This window comes from Pyxicephalus adspersus, chromosome 2 (genome assembly GCF_032062135.1).
Source record: "Pyxicephalus adspersus chromosome 2, UCB_Pads_2.0, whole genome shotgun sequence".
In the NCBI taxonomy this organism is placed as follows: Eukaryota; Metazoa; Chordata; class Amphibia; order Anura; family Pyxicephalidae; genus Pyxicephalus; species Pyxicephalus adspersus.
Genome location: NC_092859.1, coordinates 120,837,054 through 120,854,917, shown reverse-complemented (window position 1 = coordinate 120,854,917; position 17,864 = coordinate 120,837,054). Strand labels below are relative to the sequence as shown.

Here is a 17,864-nt window from a genome sequence, read left to right as displayed (position 1 = left end):
GTTCCGACTAATCAACAGTTCACTGAATACTTCCAGGTTTTCCTCAAAGTTTTTGACAGACTTTTTTAAATTTCAGTGGCTGTGGATTAAAATGAACGGTTATTCATTGCAAAATGGCTAGTGGAGCAGTTTTATAAGATGCTCTGTGATCCAATATTATTAAATAGAATTACACATACTTTGGCAGTTAGGAAAATCCCCTCATATGTATCCTAGCCTTATGTTTTACCTTTTCCCCTAAGTTTCAACTTTAATTATCTTTTTCTCCCAGGCTGCATATACAGTCATGTGACAAAGTATAAAATATATTGACCTTTTCAGTTTATTTAAACAAGCTAACATTTGATTGCAATTTAAAAGTGACATACTTGGATATAAAATAATGGTGTTCTACTCCTAAAATTATAACTTTGGCTAATTTTTTTGTAAGATACTCGCAAGCAATCCCGCTAGCATTAAGTGATATCAGGACTGCATCTTTTCTCATTGCTTATTATTATAGTACCAGGTAGGATCTGTAACAGAATTTGCTAAAAATGTATGTAGCTGACCATAAGGTTAATGTTAACTGAGGCTTTGTGCAAATGATGAAAGTTTTGTGTGGACCCACAACTATTTCTGTAGTTTTAACCAATTTAATTTACAGAAAATTGTGTAGCACTAAAATGGGATATAAAGATGCTGTTTTTACCCTGAGTGGGCATTGATTTCATGTTTGGTGTAAGCAGAAGCATGCTGCCCAACTGACCCACACAGAGGTTAAAAGAACATTAACGTTCCCATTGTTCCCTGATGGGATGATCAACTCTGACAGCAATTTCCTACACTATTCTCCTCCTCCTGTCTCCACAAGCATGTTACAAACTAAGCATTTAAACCTTGTCCAAGCTTCAAAACAAAAGTTTATTGAAGCTTACCAGTAATGGACTGGTAATCCTGTGAATAACATATTTTTGACCCCTGAGTGGCTGATGCCAGTTACCATCCAGGCTGGAATTCCAACATGTCTGCCTTTGTTCATCTCCATTACATTGAAGGTAATTGGATTAGTAGCTATTTGTACTTGCAGTGACAAGAAGTGATAAGGACACTGCATTATTGGCAAAATAAACAGGCATTTTCTGTGCTTACCAAAAATGTCCTTAGTGTGAAAATGAAAATTAATGCAGCAAACAGAGCAACAGGATGATAGGAAACATCATATAACATATGTTAGCCGGAACATAATATAACTATACCAAATACCTGTATTTAAAAAGAAACATACAAAAAAACAAGGGAGAGAATAGGGGGGTGGGTGTGTGTGTGGGGGGGGGGGGGGGGTGTCCACGTCAGGAACGGCCTTGTGTTGAAGAACAATAATCCATCCATGGGGTCCAGGTAAGTTCATTGGAATGCATGAAGAGTGGCCATTGAGTTTGTCATTCACAATTATCCAGTTAAGTTTTGAAGACAGCCGGGCAAGAGAGATGTTAGGAGATTTCCAGGCTTTGGTCAGTTTTTTTAGCATATCTTCTTAGAGGCATGTCAGTTTTGCTCAGGAGAGCCCATTCCCAATTTGAAGACAGAGAGGTAAGCATGCGTTACGGTGCGTTGAAATCAATTTGAATATTTTATCCCAGTAATCATACGCCACTAGGCACCACCACCAGACATGCTTCATGCTGCCCATCTCCCTGCACCCCCGAAAGTAGAGGTTGGAGGAACCCAGGAAGCACCAAGGAACCTTGGTGGGAACCAAGTACCATTGCAGCAGAATTTTATAATTTAGTTCAACTAGGCCCACAGTGAGTGAAATCTTAGATATGCATATCTTTTTCCCAATATTTCATATAAGGGAGTTTGGAGGTGGGGGTCCACAGGGCTCAATATTGAATAGATATCTGGTCAAAGGAATCAGGGTATTTTTACATTTATGTGCTGGCTTTTTTTGAAGGATGAATACTACATACTACATCTGCACAGTAGGAATTGAAAGATGTTGTAGTCTCTGATAGAAGGTTGTGCTGGGTAATCTGAACTGAATGAACGCCCACATGTATGAGTTACGTCATCCCAGCTCAGCCCATCAAGTTGTCCGAAGATCTGGAAGCAAAAGATGGCGGCGTCTGTGACGGAATGGCAATAGGTGAATGTATTTTAAAAATTACAATTGTATAGGAAAGGGTTTTTTTGTTTCTTGTTTTCCTTTTGCAGAAGAATCCTCAAATAATTTCTAAGCATTAAAAACAAATACAATAAATGATGTGAAATGTTTTTTGTGTGTATAGTTACCAGACATATTTTAATGATATTTGTGTAAATGTTGCATTAATCTAGTCATTTATTCTTTGTTATTGAAAAAGCCAGACAGAGGTTAGACTAATTGTTATATAACAGCCCCAGGTCAGTTGTTCTTTCGCAGTCCCATCTGCTCAGCCACTCACATAGATGAATTGTACACTGTAATGACTGTAGAAATATTACATAAGCCGCCAGTTGTACAGCAGGACATGGCCTGACACACGCAGCACAATGACATTGACCCCTTCACATCTAAGTGACGACAAAGTCATCTACCCTGCTGGCTCCGCCCATCTGTATGTTTATGTCTCAGTGGGTGGGCGTGGTCTCCCGCGCCACAACAAGAGAAAGGCGGAAGTGCTCCGCTACAGCTAAAACGCACACCCATAGCAACTACACATAAGCTGGGCGGAGATTTTTTTCAGTAGCCAATGACAATTTACGCCAAAAGTGGGCGTGTTTAGGGAAGGTTCTGGAGCACGGAGAGGGCCGAGCGAGCTCAGACACGGTTCGGAGTTGCAGTCGGGCAGTAGATTGGGGTAGCGGTAACCCAATACCGGAGAATACCGAAGGGCCGGATGCGGGTGATCTTTGTGACAAGGACCACAAGAAAAACGCGTACTTACCGACTAGAGACTCACTTAACAACGTCAATACTCGAGCGCAGGACGGGTATAGAGAAGGAGCGGAAAGCCAAGGCCCAGCAATACCGAGCAGTCTATATAGGGAAGCGGAACACGGCGCGGGGACAATGATAGACCCGCAGGAAAGGTGCGGGCGGTTGTGTGTCCTCTGTGTTATGTTCGGTGCCTGTGTTCCATGCAACTCCTGATATGTGGGGAGGGCTGACCGTTGTCCATAGCAACCCCAGCGCCCGCATACTTCATTCTCTAACCTCTGATTGGAGGATTACATATTCATTCTGCATGTTGTCCTGCACTGAATGAGGCCTTTAACATAATTTAATAAGTATTCAGTGCTGAGATAGAGGAAGCAGAATGCTTGTGAACTTTTACTGAGTAACCAAAATATTAAATGCATGCAATCAGAGCTCCAATGCACTCTCTTCAGGTTTTAGGATTGCTCAGATAATTGCTTTTTTCATATATGTATTGCTTTAATATGTGGAGATGATTGCATTGTAGGGTAATATTCATGCATTGCAGCTTTTGTCCCATGATACATAAAGGGATATGGGAGTGTTTTATGAAAGCTGTGGACATTACCTGTCAGATCTAATAAACGGTGACTGCTGGAATCTGATGAATTGATCCATGTGATGTCAGGACCACATTCATACGATCTTAGGGGTGGTCTGTGGTAACTTCTTGCATTGTTTACATTATTTAAATCCATGTACAAAACAGGAAACCTAACAGGAAGGTGCCCGGGCCAGATCTGGCAGTGCAGTTAGTAATGGAATATAGGATGGTAGGAAATATCTTTACACAAACAAGTCCTGCGTCCTCTGAGGAGTCAGTGAATCATTAGGGATTGACCTGTATGTTGGCAGAGTAACAAAAACACAAGCTGATTAACTTTAAATCTTGAGGGAGTATTTTTAAAGCTGCAAAAGTGACTTTCACTGTTGGTGAATCTCTGTGATATAAACTTGATTTATCCATAGTGAATGACAGATTCACTGTTTATAAATACTATTTGAAAACATAATAAAGGAACACAAGGAATTGATTTGAAATAGGCCAGTGTTTCTCTACCAAGGGGGTGGCCCTGTCATAATTACGATATCTCCAACATTATTATTAATAAACAGGATTAATATAGCGCCAACATATTACACAGCGCTGTACATTAAATACGGGTTGTAAATGACAGCCAGACACAGGAGGAGAGGACCCTCCCCATAAGAGCTTACAATCTAAAAGATCATTGATATGAGTTATGTAACCTGATACTCAAAAATTGCTAATTTTTTAAGGAACCCCTACCAACTTCCAGAGGAATGCTGTCTGAGAAACACTGAGGTAGTGTCACCTGAGCATCTTTTTTAGGATTACTGGTCACCAGTACACATTATGAAGTGATTATCAAACCAGTTATGCTATAATACAAGTTTGTTTAGTTGTGTTTGTGATCAAATGTATTTTTCATGATTTCTGGTGTCCTGTTACTCTTTTGTATCTGCATATTTTAAGGTAAATGGCTGGAAGTATATCTGCTGAATGTTTAAACAGATTACAAAATAATACAAAGTTTAAAGAATTAAAATAAATCATTATTATCAAGAGAAGCACGGAGGCTTCCCGTTACTTCTCCTTCTGAAAACTTGAGTTGTCACGCTGATCTTATGGTTTTTGTTTTTTTTCTTGACACCTAACCCTGGACTTTTAAATTTGACTGCATCCTGACTTATATTAGTGTATACCTGTTCCAGGTCATTTGCTCAGAATGTACTGCAGCCAGGATCAGCATGACAGCCAGGCAACTCAAATTTTCAGAAGAAACTTACAAATAGCAGTTGTCTTGGATTCTCTTGGTGCATGTTTTTTTAATAAACATAACTAGAGGATTGTGTTTTCCTATAGTTTGATGTATCGCTTATAGGGAAGTGTTTTAAAGGTAAATTATGCACTTGTATTTTTTTTACATTTTGTAGTGTTTTCTGTGGTAGGGCTGCTTATGTTATCAGCATCACATGTTGTGGTTTGTGTCTTTTGTGTTTAAACATCTCTGTATGAAACATTTTACTAACACCTGCATGTGCTGAGTTGCAAAGCTTTTGTGTGTAAAAGTCCTCCAGACCAAGGCGCGCACTTCCTGCAGTCATCAACTTTAACTGTCTGAGCTCTGCCACACTACCAGAAGTGTTACATCAGGATCCAGAGCTTGTACCTCCACAATTGATAGAGGTGGGCCAGGCTCCTAACTTCAAACTGGGGTTGACAGTTTTGGTAAGAGAGCTGTCAACTGAGGTCTCATGTAGACAGGTTGTTTTCCTGCATTCCATTTGCATTTGAAATGCACATCAAACACAGGTCAACACATTTCCATTAACAATAGTAATGTTCATAACAGATCAGAGTTTGTGTTTTACCAGCTTTGCAGTTCTTTAGATGCAGCAAGTCCTATTGATATGCACTTATGTTGCAGGTGAAGAAGACAACAAACAATTTTGCATTTAGAAACCTGAACTGAATTTGCATGCAAAAGGCAGCACTCTGACCTTTCCCATCTGCATAAGTCATTCCCTATCCTGTCCTCCAGACTTTACAGCAAAGTAACCTGTCATCAGCACTTGGTTGGGACGATAGGTAGAAGGAGATAGTTGTTCAGATAGTTCTACCTGTCCACAGTAAGTAAACTTTTCCCCTGAACCTGGTAGAGGAGAGGCATTCCTAAATATACGGTGATACGTGAAAAGGCTATTACTAGTCTTAGTTCAGCTTTTAAAATAAGGGTATGTCTGACCATCTGGATGGCAGTCAGTGGAATTTATCACAGTAAAAACTATTTAACTTGTTAGAAATTCACTTTGTAAGACTTTTCCCATAAAGTAAATAATTCTCAAACCCCCCAAAACAATGGCACAGCTCACTCTCCTTTAGACTTTAGGGGTGGCAAAACTTAGCAGTTGGAGCAGAAAATGCTTCTTTACAGGATTAGGGAAAAAAATACACCCAGACTTCTAAAGCCAGTGTGTGTTAACATGGCTTACTTTTGATAGTGAGAAGGGAAATAGTTCCCTGTGTCAGTAAAAGTAAAAAACTCCTTTTGCCATCAGTGGGAGAAATAGTCCCTTTCTTACTATCAGTGGGAAAAAAAAGAACCCCTCCATCTGTAGGAGTATCGCCCTATTTTTGGTGTTTGGTAGCAGAAACCGTTCCCCATTGTTAGTGCCAGTGGTGTAAATGTATATAACATAAATACACACTGCACACCTTCTCCAATGCTTATGAGGATGATCAGATAAATTAAAAGAAAAATGGGGAACTTAATGAATTTTACTTCAAATGCATTTTTATGTAGCAAAACACACTAAACTGAAAAGCGTGAACAAGTCCTAAAAGCCACAACCTAATGTGGGTCTTCCAGTCTGCATACTTCTAACTGGTTTTGAAAATTGTAATGTTAGAAATGATGTGCTGTAAATGTTAGTGCCTTTCTATACTGCATCAGCTTGGTACTCCAGCCATGTAGGTTACCTCAAGGTGTGTGTATAATATCCCTTGAACTGAAGTTAGAAATTTACATAAAGGCAGACACAGGAGCAATGTGGACACTGGGGATTTTTATAGTACATGTAAAAATCTCCTTGTAGTGTAATACGCTATGGTTTCTTTTGAACTTTTTTATTTTTAAAAGCTTTTAAGGTTAATTGTGTTAACCTTGAATGTTTTTGTGTGTGTGTTATAAATTGATGGGTAAGGGGGGATTCTGACTCCCTTTTTTGGGGGTATTACCTGTGTCCATTACATGTACATGTTGTGCACTTGTCAAACTACAGGTAGGGTGCATTGTACAAAATATAGTCCTATACAGTATTGGCCCAAGGTCAGTAAACAGAACGTTTATAGTTACTTTGAATTAGTACACTTGGCATGTAATAATTTCTTCTGACACTGAAAATATGACTGCAAATTACAATATGATTCTATGTGACCTGCAGAAACTTTCATGCAATCATGTTATGGCAGTATTAAGTTGTATAATTGTTTCATAGAAACAGAGAGTACTAATGTAAGTCCAGCTGTAATGATTTGATCCTTGCAAGGACAGCTAAATGTTGTATTAACTTCTTTTTATAGCACGTAAGGAAAGTATGATGAAAAGTAAAGTATACTATATAACCTGATGACAGGTTCCTTGTTTTTGTACAGTGCACATTTGTTTGACTTTCTGTAAACCAGTTTAAGCTCTACTTTGTTTGTTATCTGAGTGTAACAATGGCAAAATAAAAACACTAATGTAATGCCTAAGTATTATACAGCAGCTGTAAGTGCATTGTCCACACTTAAAGTACAGTTTAGTAATAATATTGCTTATAATTCCAGTTCTTCCATGTAATCAACACAATGAATAAATGCGAGTAAAACAAACATAAAGTGCTTTGTATATAAAAATGTTTTATATATAAAGTTGCATTGAAAAGTGCTGCACATAAATAAAGAAGGTCTTCCAAAGGGATAAAAAATCCTTTTTACGACATACATGGAAAAATCCTTAGAAAGCACTGTTTACCAGCAGGTTCTATGGGTTTAAAGATTTAACTTTAGTCCAACATCTAAATACACAAATTAAATATTTATTGGCTGCCAAAATGATTTCTATTTTGGTCAGTTCTGTCCTTAGATTTACCTAGCTCTGCTATAAAGCTAATCCTGCCTCAGAGGGTTGGGAGCCGATTTTCTCTGCTGTAGTTTCACTTTCCTTTGCAGTTCTGCCCCGGCCAGTGACTTGGCAGTTAAAAGAGAAGCAGGCCATTGAATAACTTGTATCTTTACTCCCCCTTCTGTCATTTTGCCTCTCTCAGCTTAAAATAAACCCAATACACACAATACCATTTATACAGGAAACTGTAAAATCTCCAAAAGAAAGGAAAAACACCTTTATATTCAGTGCAAACAGAGCATTGGTACCAGCTTCTCTCCCAGCCTCCTAAGATATCTTTCCATACTACAATGCATCTCATCATCAGTAGGACTTAATTAAGAACAGTGACGTTTGATGCTATTACAATGACTTTTCATACACTTCAATTTAAAGGAACTAAACCCACATGACTTGCCTATCCCTATTCCATTGAAAGTTGTCCGCCTTTTACCTTCTTTTCTTCTTCCAGAGGAGATCTTTGACCTTGATTGGCCATGCCAGGATGACATAACTCATGTCAACATGACTGTTTTATTATTCAGATTCTATAGAATTAAATGGGAATAATTTAAAGTGTAGTGCTGTATTTTATGGGGAATTGAATTTAACTGTCAGTGTTTTATCGTGTACAGGTCATCTGATACATACCTAGTATATTTCCAGCTTAATAATATGTAATCATTATTGCTATAGACTTGTATATTTAAAAAATATTACTTTGCCTGACACTTGGTGCATTCATTTATATGTTCTGTTTTAAGAGACCAAAGCACTGTGCTAAAAGAAAACTATTTGTTTTTGTGTCTTTATTGCCTGTATTGATGTGTGCACCATACACGTTTTGTGTCGGTTTTCTGTCACTTGGTATAGTTACTATGTTTTATATTTTTTATTATAATAGTTTGATAATTATCCTTACAGCAGAATTAAACATTTAATTTAAAAAATTGAGATCAGTCAGGTCTTTTATTGCACAAGGACCAGGCGATGTCCCTTCTGCAATAAAATGACTTTACCAGTTTCATCTGAGTTTTTTTTTATTATACAATAGCCTGTCCCTATTCTATCATGGCAGCCAGCATCCTGGATGAGTGCAAAATTATAAAATTCCCATCTCGTTACAGAGATCACTTCTTTACTCATTAGTAGCCCTTCTGGATTCAAAACAGATGCTCCTGTACTTCAGTATTCCAAATAACACCTTAATTTCTTTCTACCTGATTGGTCATTAGTAATTTGCCTAATAAAGCCTGGATTAGATTGGGCCATCTACTGTGCACTGAATGTAACATGAGGTCAATAAAGATATGGAAGACAACAGAGGATGGAATTTTAAGGTTGTCAACCTGAAACCTCATCTTCCACGATCACGTTCTGCTTGACACATTTACCTGAATACCCTGACCTGTATTTTGTTGCAGCTATGTTTCTTTAATAGGTTTGTTGGTAATGTTTGTCTCATTGTCAAGAAATAATTGATTTAATGTTTTCTGCCTAATTAGATTTTAGGATGTTACATTTATAGGGGATTGTTCACATCTGTTGCACAAAATGCTTCCATGTCTATGTCAATGACAATAGGCGCCTTTATGGACACTGTATTTTTTGTGTGTTTGCACACTTGTCAAGTTGTTACTAAATATATTTTGTGATGGTTATTTTATGTCTAGCAGAACTTTATTCTGTGCATACAGGTAAGATTATCATAATGTGAAAATAAATACAATAGCCTTGCAGGGCAATCCTCTCTCTAGCAATGCGACCCCCGATACCCCGGTAATGCTATACAGTTTTCATCTGGTCACCTTCTGGCTCTGAAGTCTCTGGACATACAGCCAGATTACCTCATCCCAGCCTGGCCATTTAAGAGAGAAAACTCTCTTAAATGGCCAGGCTGGGATGAGGTAATCTGGCTGTATGTCCAGAGTTTAGCTGTATAATATATATATATACAGCAAAAATAGCTTCATGTTCCACATTTTTTTTCTACTGCTGGCATAGGATTGGCTAACTAGTGAGTGCATGTAAGAGTATTTTGCACATTGTTAAATGTCCTTTTTTTTTCTTTTTCTCTCTTACAGTACTATTTTGCCTTTGAGTAGCAGTCCCCAACTCCAGTGCTGCAGGCACCTCATTCCCGGGCCTCTGTGGTGCTCCTGATGCCCCTCACCCACTGTCGAAGATCCCCGGTGGGCGAGGGGACAGCAGGGATCCAACACTCCCAGCTGTGATTTATAAGGTAAGCATAATAATGTTTGTGCCTGAGTAGTAACCCTAAATATATACTGTATTTTTTTCAAATGTCTTTGCGGTGTTTACTGCACTGATAATAAATTAAAGTACCTTACATTTTTTTATACCTTGATAGTTGCATTTTATTAAGCTTTTCAAATGGGATCACAAAGCCTCCTGCGCATGCCCGAGCATCTCAGGTATGTGCAGAAGGAGCCTTTCTGCGCAAAAAGAAACATTTTCCGATTTCACACCTGGGTTGGGTGACGTAAATAAGGAAGAGAAGATGGCGCGCGCCCAGAGAATCGGCTCCAGGGCGAATGCGGGACCTAATGTCGGACACCCCCGGAGCGATCGTACTGCCCTGTGGGATTGAAGGTAAGTGTATTTTTTTTTTTTTTGTTTGTTTTTTTTTTGTTTTGGGTTTAGTTCTCTTTAAGTCCTGTAGTTTTCTGTCTATAGAAGACAAAAACCACAAGAGAAAAAATTACTTCCCGAACACTCCAGCACAGTTAGGACTTCGAGGTTGTAAAATTGGTTCTGTTTGTCATTACTAGGAATGCATAAAGAGTGATGTACCTGAACATTTGGGCTCCACTGGGCAGAGCCATTACGTTATGATGCCATAAATATTTCAGGCTACCTGCAATTAATAATAATATTCATATTTTGAATAAACTCTGGGCTACCTAATCTTGAAAAGTGTATCACAGGATAGATATGGGGGCTGTTATGCTTGTTGTTTGGTTTTAGAAGCTGCAATTTTCAAGTCTGTCAGCTTATTCTCTTGGTAAGTTGGCTATCAAGAACTGGATACCCAATATTTGTGTTTGATCTGAATCAGGAACCCACTAGTTAGTGAAGAAAAGTTAAAAATGACACCAAGAGCATGCTTCTTCAACAAAGCTGCATTGGAAACTCCCGTATTCTACCTTAACCAGCTTGCTTTAAAGTAAATACTTATACAGGGTTTTTTGGAATCAGAAATTAAAATCATGAAACCGATGACATTATTAGTCCATTATTTTTGTCTGCTTCTTTTTGCAAGTATCATATCTAAATTATCTTTAAACCAAAAAATGGTCTTTTGGTGAGCAGCTTTGCTGCACAATGATCAAATGATGCAGTAGTTTGTTTTGTTTGCATCAGTGTTTAGTTATACCTGGGTATTGGGCCATTGCCAGGTTCTTGATTCTGGTTATAGGATAAGGACACGCCGTGTTACATTACAATGTAAACAACAGAACAATTTAATTATTTCTGATGAAAGTATTTTTGATATGTTATTACAGAAGACACTACCTCAGTACTTTTCACATTTGGAGTAATGGGATAGCTTTGAAACCTTTACATTATTTATAACTTACTTAGGCATTTAATTGTAGCCCTGATGTGTGTGTGTGTGTGTGTGTGTGTGTATGTGTGTATATATATATATATATATATATATGTATATATATATATAATATATATATATAAATTTTTAGGAACTTTTAAAGATGTTTAGGATCTGTTTCTTTTTAAAATTGACTTTACAATTTGACTAAGCATCAGCATGTCTCAACACAATGCAATCTGACACACTTGCATCTCATGAGTGAGCTAAATGGGGACCACATTTTCCAGTAAGGGACGTGTGAGGGGCCCTTGCAAGGGCTGAGGTTATAGTAGCTGTACATAAACCATGTATTTCAGGGGGGGGGTGTACCTGTTTTCTGACAGATGGTTTTTAATTACAAAAAACAAATATTTTATATAAGACTAGAAAAAATGCTGCCAAATGCTTAGCAGCTTTAAGAAATGTTCTCACTTTTCTTTTGCTATGAGGGGTCTATATTTATCTGTGTACAGCGCTCTGCAAAAAAGGTAACATACACAGAGCTTTACATGTGCCTGTAGTTACCACATGGTAATGAGAAAGTAACAACCATTTATATTCTTTACTTTATAAGCAATGTGGGGAATTGCCAAAACCTTTTTGTAAACTGTTTCTTCCAATATGTCATACATAGACGTCATGCACAGTTGCTAACACTTGTGCTTGAAGTTTTGCTTAAGTGGCCTTTTAATATTATGTTAAAATATTGATACTTCAGTATGCTTTACTTCAGTTGCCAACTTAGAAAGGAGTCACTATTTGAAAACCAAGAACTTACATACCTGTATGATACGATATTCTCTGTCGGATGAGCTGTGAGTGAGCTAGTTAAAATGTTGCTTTCTTGTAAAATTTGCTGCCGGGAAAAACACTATTTCATAAATATTTAATTGTCTTTCTAATAGACACGGTTTGATTTTGTAGAAAAAAAAAGTACAGTCAGCTTAAATTCCCCCCCCCCCCTTTTTTTTTTCTATGCTGCTTTGTTTATTTACATACACCTGCATGCAAATAGTAAAGGATGAAGGTTGGCTGCCTTTTTTACTAATGATTAGATATGTAAGCTTTTTGTATGCACACACAAGGCTCAGGTTAGTGCTGGGTTTCATATTTAGTTTTTCAATCCCTGTTTTTCACACTGTATGCATACATTTTTGTGATTTAGTTTAGTATCTTGATAATTGGCATACTGGTAATCATATGGGACATTTTTGCATATGTTTATACAGAGTGTGCTGCAGGTTTCTCATTAATGTTTGTGTTTATAAACTCATATGTTCTGTTTGGGTAATTGCAGTATACTTGCGTCATCCTATAGTGAGAATGGTCTTTGAGCGCCCCCTACAGTGTGGCTGTCAATTACCATGTACTAGATTATTCTACAACTTTGTTATAGTTTATTCAGAAAGTCCTATTTGCATTAATAGATATGAAACGTTTTATGATAATCATTTGATTTGTATTTTGCTGTATGAGTTTTTAAATATTTTATACTTTTTTTCCATTGGTTCCAGGATGAGAAGCTTACGGTTTCTCAGGATCTCCCGGGATATGATGGGAAGCCCCACCTCATCCACTTTCATTATAAGGTCACTGAGGTGAAAGAATCTTCATGGAAGGCAATGCTGTCAAACCAGAGTCTCTTTGTGGAAATCCCTGAGGGCATTCTTGCTGATGGAAGCAAAGAAGGGTAAGCAGTTAAAAGTATGTTTTTTTTGTTTTTTTTATTTTGCTGTCCCTACTATGTGGATGGAACAGAAGTTTACACAATAACTGTCCTAAGTAATGTTCCTAAAATCAAAGCATATCTTGCAAAACAACCATCAAGTATGATTTTGTGATGGTAATACAACAATATTCTACTATTATAAATAAAGCAATTCACTCTGTTACTGCTGATCTGTGCCTCTTGCCATTGAACAATTATACAGGTATCTGATGTTTTTAACTGACCATTTACTTTTAAGGATCTGGTAACTGACCTAATGGATAGGTTTACCTTTGTAGATATTGTGACATTGAATAGTTGCTGCACAGTAAGCAACATATATTTCCTAGTGAATTCCTATTAATGAAATATCTGTTGTCTCCAGGTTGCTGGCTCTTCTAGAGTTTGCAGAAGAAAAGATGAAAGTCAGATATGTCTTTATCTGTTTCAGAAAGAGTCGGGAAGACAGAGGTATGTGTAGTGAACTCTGCAAATAAATGGTACGGATACTTCAACCGTCTAGTGGTTATTTAGTTACTTTAGGCAGGAACCTGCAGGGACCTTGCCAGTTTGCAGTATGCAATAAAGCATATTCACCTCCTATTTAACCCTCCTAGCCTTCTAATTCTGTCCAAATTTTCATGCTAAAAACGTTTTTTTTTTTTTTGCATGGAAATTTATTTTACATTGTAGGCCTATATATCTTAGGCATAACTCACTGAAATATGTCCAATATTTAATAAATCTAATATACTTTAAATAAAAAAACAAAAATCTGTTAAAAAAAAATAAAGATTTCTTTGTATTGGATTTAGTACAGCTATTTTGTATTGAATCCAATACAAAATTATTTGAATTTCCCTCCACTCCTCCTGGCCACACCGACGTCACCGGCTGAAGATCGAAGAAAGAAGATGTGTCCTGAGGACCTGTAGGAACCAGCAGGACAATGGGGGACGCCAACAAAACAAGGTGTTCTTTGTTTTTAGCGACCCCGAGTGTGATATTGGGAAAATATGATTCCCACCATATTTCTTTATAATGGCTTTGATTCTTTATTCTCTCAGATTACACTAGGCACAATGTTTTTTGCATTACTCTCACATTAGATTTATTTTATAATTTTTGTACTCTTTTGGGCACCTTGATAATGTTCCTACTGCCTGATAAATGTGATCGTGGTTCAGCTTTTTTGCACTCCTTTTACCATCTTGCTGGGAAAGTAAAACATAATGAGGTACTTTATTCTTGTTTGTAAGTTTTGGAGTCCAGTGTGCTTAAAGTTCAAGTCAAACAATGTTTTTAACAGAGCCTTATAGATTTCTGTCCTATAATCTAATCCAACCATCTCTCAGCATGCCATGACCCAGGTACAGCATGAGGAATTAATTGACAAGGCATCTATAAATACCTATAGGATTAGATGGCTTACTTCTGAAAGTAAATCTCTAGTGTACTTTTGATGTCAGCAGATTTATCTGGACACTAAGGGGTCAGAATCACCATTTGTGGTTTAAAATCTCAGTCTGTATTGCCAAGAGCCTAAAAAACGTTGTGTCTAAAGTGTTACAGCTGGCACCTATTTATATCTTTTTCTGTTCATGTCTGTGAAACCACATTTGCCTTCTGGCTCTTTGAATATCACTTGATTTTATTTGGCTCTGATGAAAAGGAAGATGCACCTACTTTTGCAATCAAGCCTTTCAGATATCAGACTTGTTTATGAATAAATGGTAATGCTGATGCCTCTACCTTATTTTATTTTTGTATTGCTAATGAGCAATGGATATAAATAATACCTAATTAGTGTCAACGTACAACGTACAACTTCGCCACACTATTAGTATTGTATCCACATTTTTCCCCCCCTCCATGTACACACATTTTTCTTTTCTTTCTTTTTTTTAGGTCCTCTTCTAAAGACCTTTAGTTTCCTTGGCTTTGAGATTGTGCGCCCTGGGCATCCATGCGTACCAGCGCGTCCAGAAGTTCTGTTTATGGTTTACACTCTTGACCAGAGTTCTTCAGATGAAGAGTGACCTGCAGTGGACATGTAGATCTTGTAGCTTTCTTTTTGTGTGTGTGTGTGAGTGTGTGTAAGAGTAGCTGGTGGGAATTTCTCGCACTTTTCTAAGGACATGGGAGGAGAAGCACTTATTACCATAAGATGGACTGATATATTTTTTTGGCCTTTTCTTTCAGTTTTATGAATATGATGTATGTTTTGACATTCTCTGCAATTTTGTTTGGAAGCAGCAACCTCAAGCACCTTGCAATCTGTGATAACAAATATGTATTCAGAATGTAGTTGAAGCTGCATATGAGAAATAGTTACCTTAAATTCCACCTTCTTGTAGTTGTGTTTTTATTTCTATGGACTGCAATGCTTTTCAATATACACTTAAGCAATGTAATTTAAATCCCAGATAATATCATTGCCAAATTGCCAAATGTACTTTGTTTAGAAACATTAGTTATGTGATATTGTTGAAAGAGGCAGAGCTCATCATTCTGTGCTTGATCGTAATCTCTCCACACCTCCTTGGCAAAGACCTTCTAACCAGTGAATTGGTGTGTTATAAGGCATTGGAAGTTTACGTAAATATTTTTGGACACAAACTTTTTTACACTTTTTTTGTGCGCTAATTACCTTATAGGCTAAAGTTTGCTTTACGCTAAGCTTTAATGTTGAAGCTTTATAAAGTTCACTTGTGCACAGACTATAGACATTAAAGTACTTTGCATATTAAGTCAAATAGCTTTTAAAAAAAAAAACAAGCCCCCTCTTGCTTCTTCAGCTGCATGTACTGTGATGTAATTATTCCTCAAGGATCACCACAATGATTGTGAGATTGGTGATAGACAAGTATTGGCTTAAGTAGCTAATAAGCACCTTGTGTTTCTTTACATTAGAAATACGCAAGCAGACAAGATTTAGCAGGAGTTAAGGGGGATAATGTTGTAAATTTATTCCTCTATTGTGAACGTTTGATTTATTTTTATTTTTTTGTTTTTCTTTGATTACTATAACTACAGATGTTTATGGGTCTTTTTTTAGAGTGGTTTTACTGCTTGTTTAAAATATGGTAATATTTCAATGTTCTTAGTCTGTGTACATGTTCACTTTAATTCTCCAAAGTAGACAGGAACAGAATGAAGTGGCATCACAGTTCCATTGATCTGTCCTAGTGAATTTATTAACCCAGGTACAAATCCTAAACTACCATTAGGTGTAAGGTAAAAGATTTTACTTGCAAAACTAAAACCATGTGCATTATTTCTTTTGAAATACATAAATTATCAAAAAAGAGAAGAGGTGCACAAGGGTAAGTTCTGTTGTCCACTGGCTTGGGAACTTTCAATTCTTTAAAAAAATAATTGTTTGACACGGTTTGAGATTCCACATCTTTTCAGGTTATTCCATATGAACAAAATCTTCAGCTCTTCAGTGTGCTTAAAAAATGTGTTTTCTAAAAATCAGGTAATTGTTACCAGCATTCAGTTTTTTGCTAGGTCCTCAGGAAGTTGGATGTCTTTCTACTCTCATCTTAACTGTTTAGTAGACTAGCATTTTTGTTCTCAAAATTTTTTTTCAATTGAGATTTCTTCCACGCTGTGAGAGATAGCATCTCGCATGCCTCTTATCAAACAACTGATGACCTACAAGCTGAATCACAATCCTGCCAGACAGGACATGCCACGAATATCCTAGAAGTATCTCTTTGGAAGCTGCTCTAATTAAGTTAACTGCAAAACTTTTTTTTTTCCATGAAATTTGACCAGAGCAGTGGCACTTTCATTCTATTTGCCCTGTCTCTACAGATTCATTTAGGTGAACTGAGCCAGTTATCAAGGGTCATATTGTTGCTTATACATTGGCTTTCAGGGCTGTTTTTTTTTTTATAGACCTTTGGCTGAGAGACTTTGAGATCTCCAGTGCTGGATTATGTCTCTGGACCCTCATTGCAAATTTCATCCTTTTTTATTCTTGAATTAAATAAATATCTATACAAATTAAAGTGCAATAACAGATTGAAACATGTTAACACACAACATTTACAAGGTATAAGGGAGTATAATGTGTTATTGCAGTGCAGACCATGCCGTCAAACATTTTCATACAATACAGCTACTAGAGGTGGCATACAGTACAATGTGGATGCTATAGACCAGTATTTCTCAACCAGGGTTTCTCAAGTGATTAGTAGGGCTTCTATGCATTCCCTGTGGTGTCTTGGGAACTGGAAGAAATGGGAGATCACTCAATTGACACAAAGATAACTATAAATACATTGCGGAAGTTCCAAACTTTCTACACACTGACTCAGTGACTCTCAACCAGGGTTCCTTCAGCAATGAGCAATTTGTGCCAGTTTTAAGACCAGCTATTTTTTGGCAATCTGTAAGGATGATATTCTTCTCACCTGGCCAGCAATGTAGATATTCTTCCTACCGACCATCATACTAATGTACTATGAGCTGTGGATATTGTAATTATAGCAGCGGTTCACCAAGACCTGAAAGTTACTTCAGGGGTTTTCCCTTGTTAAAAAGCTGTAGCCCGATTTGTTTCTTCAACAAACACCAACAGTCATCTAACACCTAAGAAACAGAATTGTGAAATCTAATTTGTACACTCTGTGCCTCATCCACCTTGCTAAAACAGAAGTTGCAAAAATGTGGCTGCAACTACCAAAGTTAGAAGTCTGGCACATGTTTTGCCTAAAACTATAAGTACTGCCAAACTGTAATGTAACTGCGAACAACATTTTCCTTAGCTACTGCAATGTTACACTTGACATTGGTCAGTCATATTAGAAAGATGTATTTAATCTTCATTTTGTTAGCCTTACAGCTTTTAATGTATTTAGAGCTTCAGATCCTGGTCCTCTGTTGGATAAGTAATAGGGAGAGATGTGGTTCCCTCTAATG

General features: G+C 37.3%; 1 protein-coding gene across 1 annotated transcript; it reads left to right on the top strand.

Moving 5' to 3' along the window:
* Nucleotides 1-2,746: 2,746 nt before the first annotated feature.
* On the top strand, nt 2,747-15,278 carry LOC140324380 (ornithine decarboxylase antizyme 2-like). The gene is given in 6 exon segments (XM_072402238.1): nt 2,747-3,054; nt 9,696-9,771; nt 9,773-9,853; nt 12,739-12,914; nt 13,318-13,403; nt 14,841-15,278. Coding segments are annotated over 6 exon segments (570 nt in total). The 5' UTR covers nt 2,747-3,034; the 3' UTR covers nt 14,972-15,278.
* Nucleotides 15,279-17,864: the final 2,586 nt, after the last annotated feature.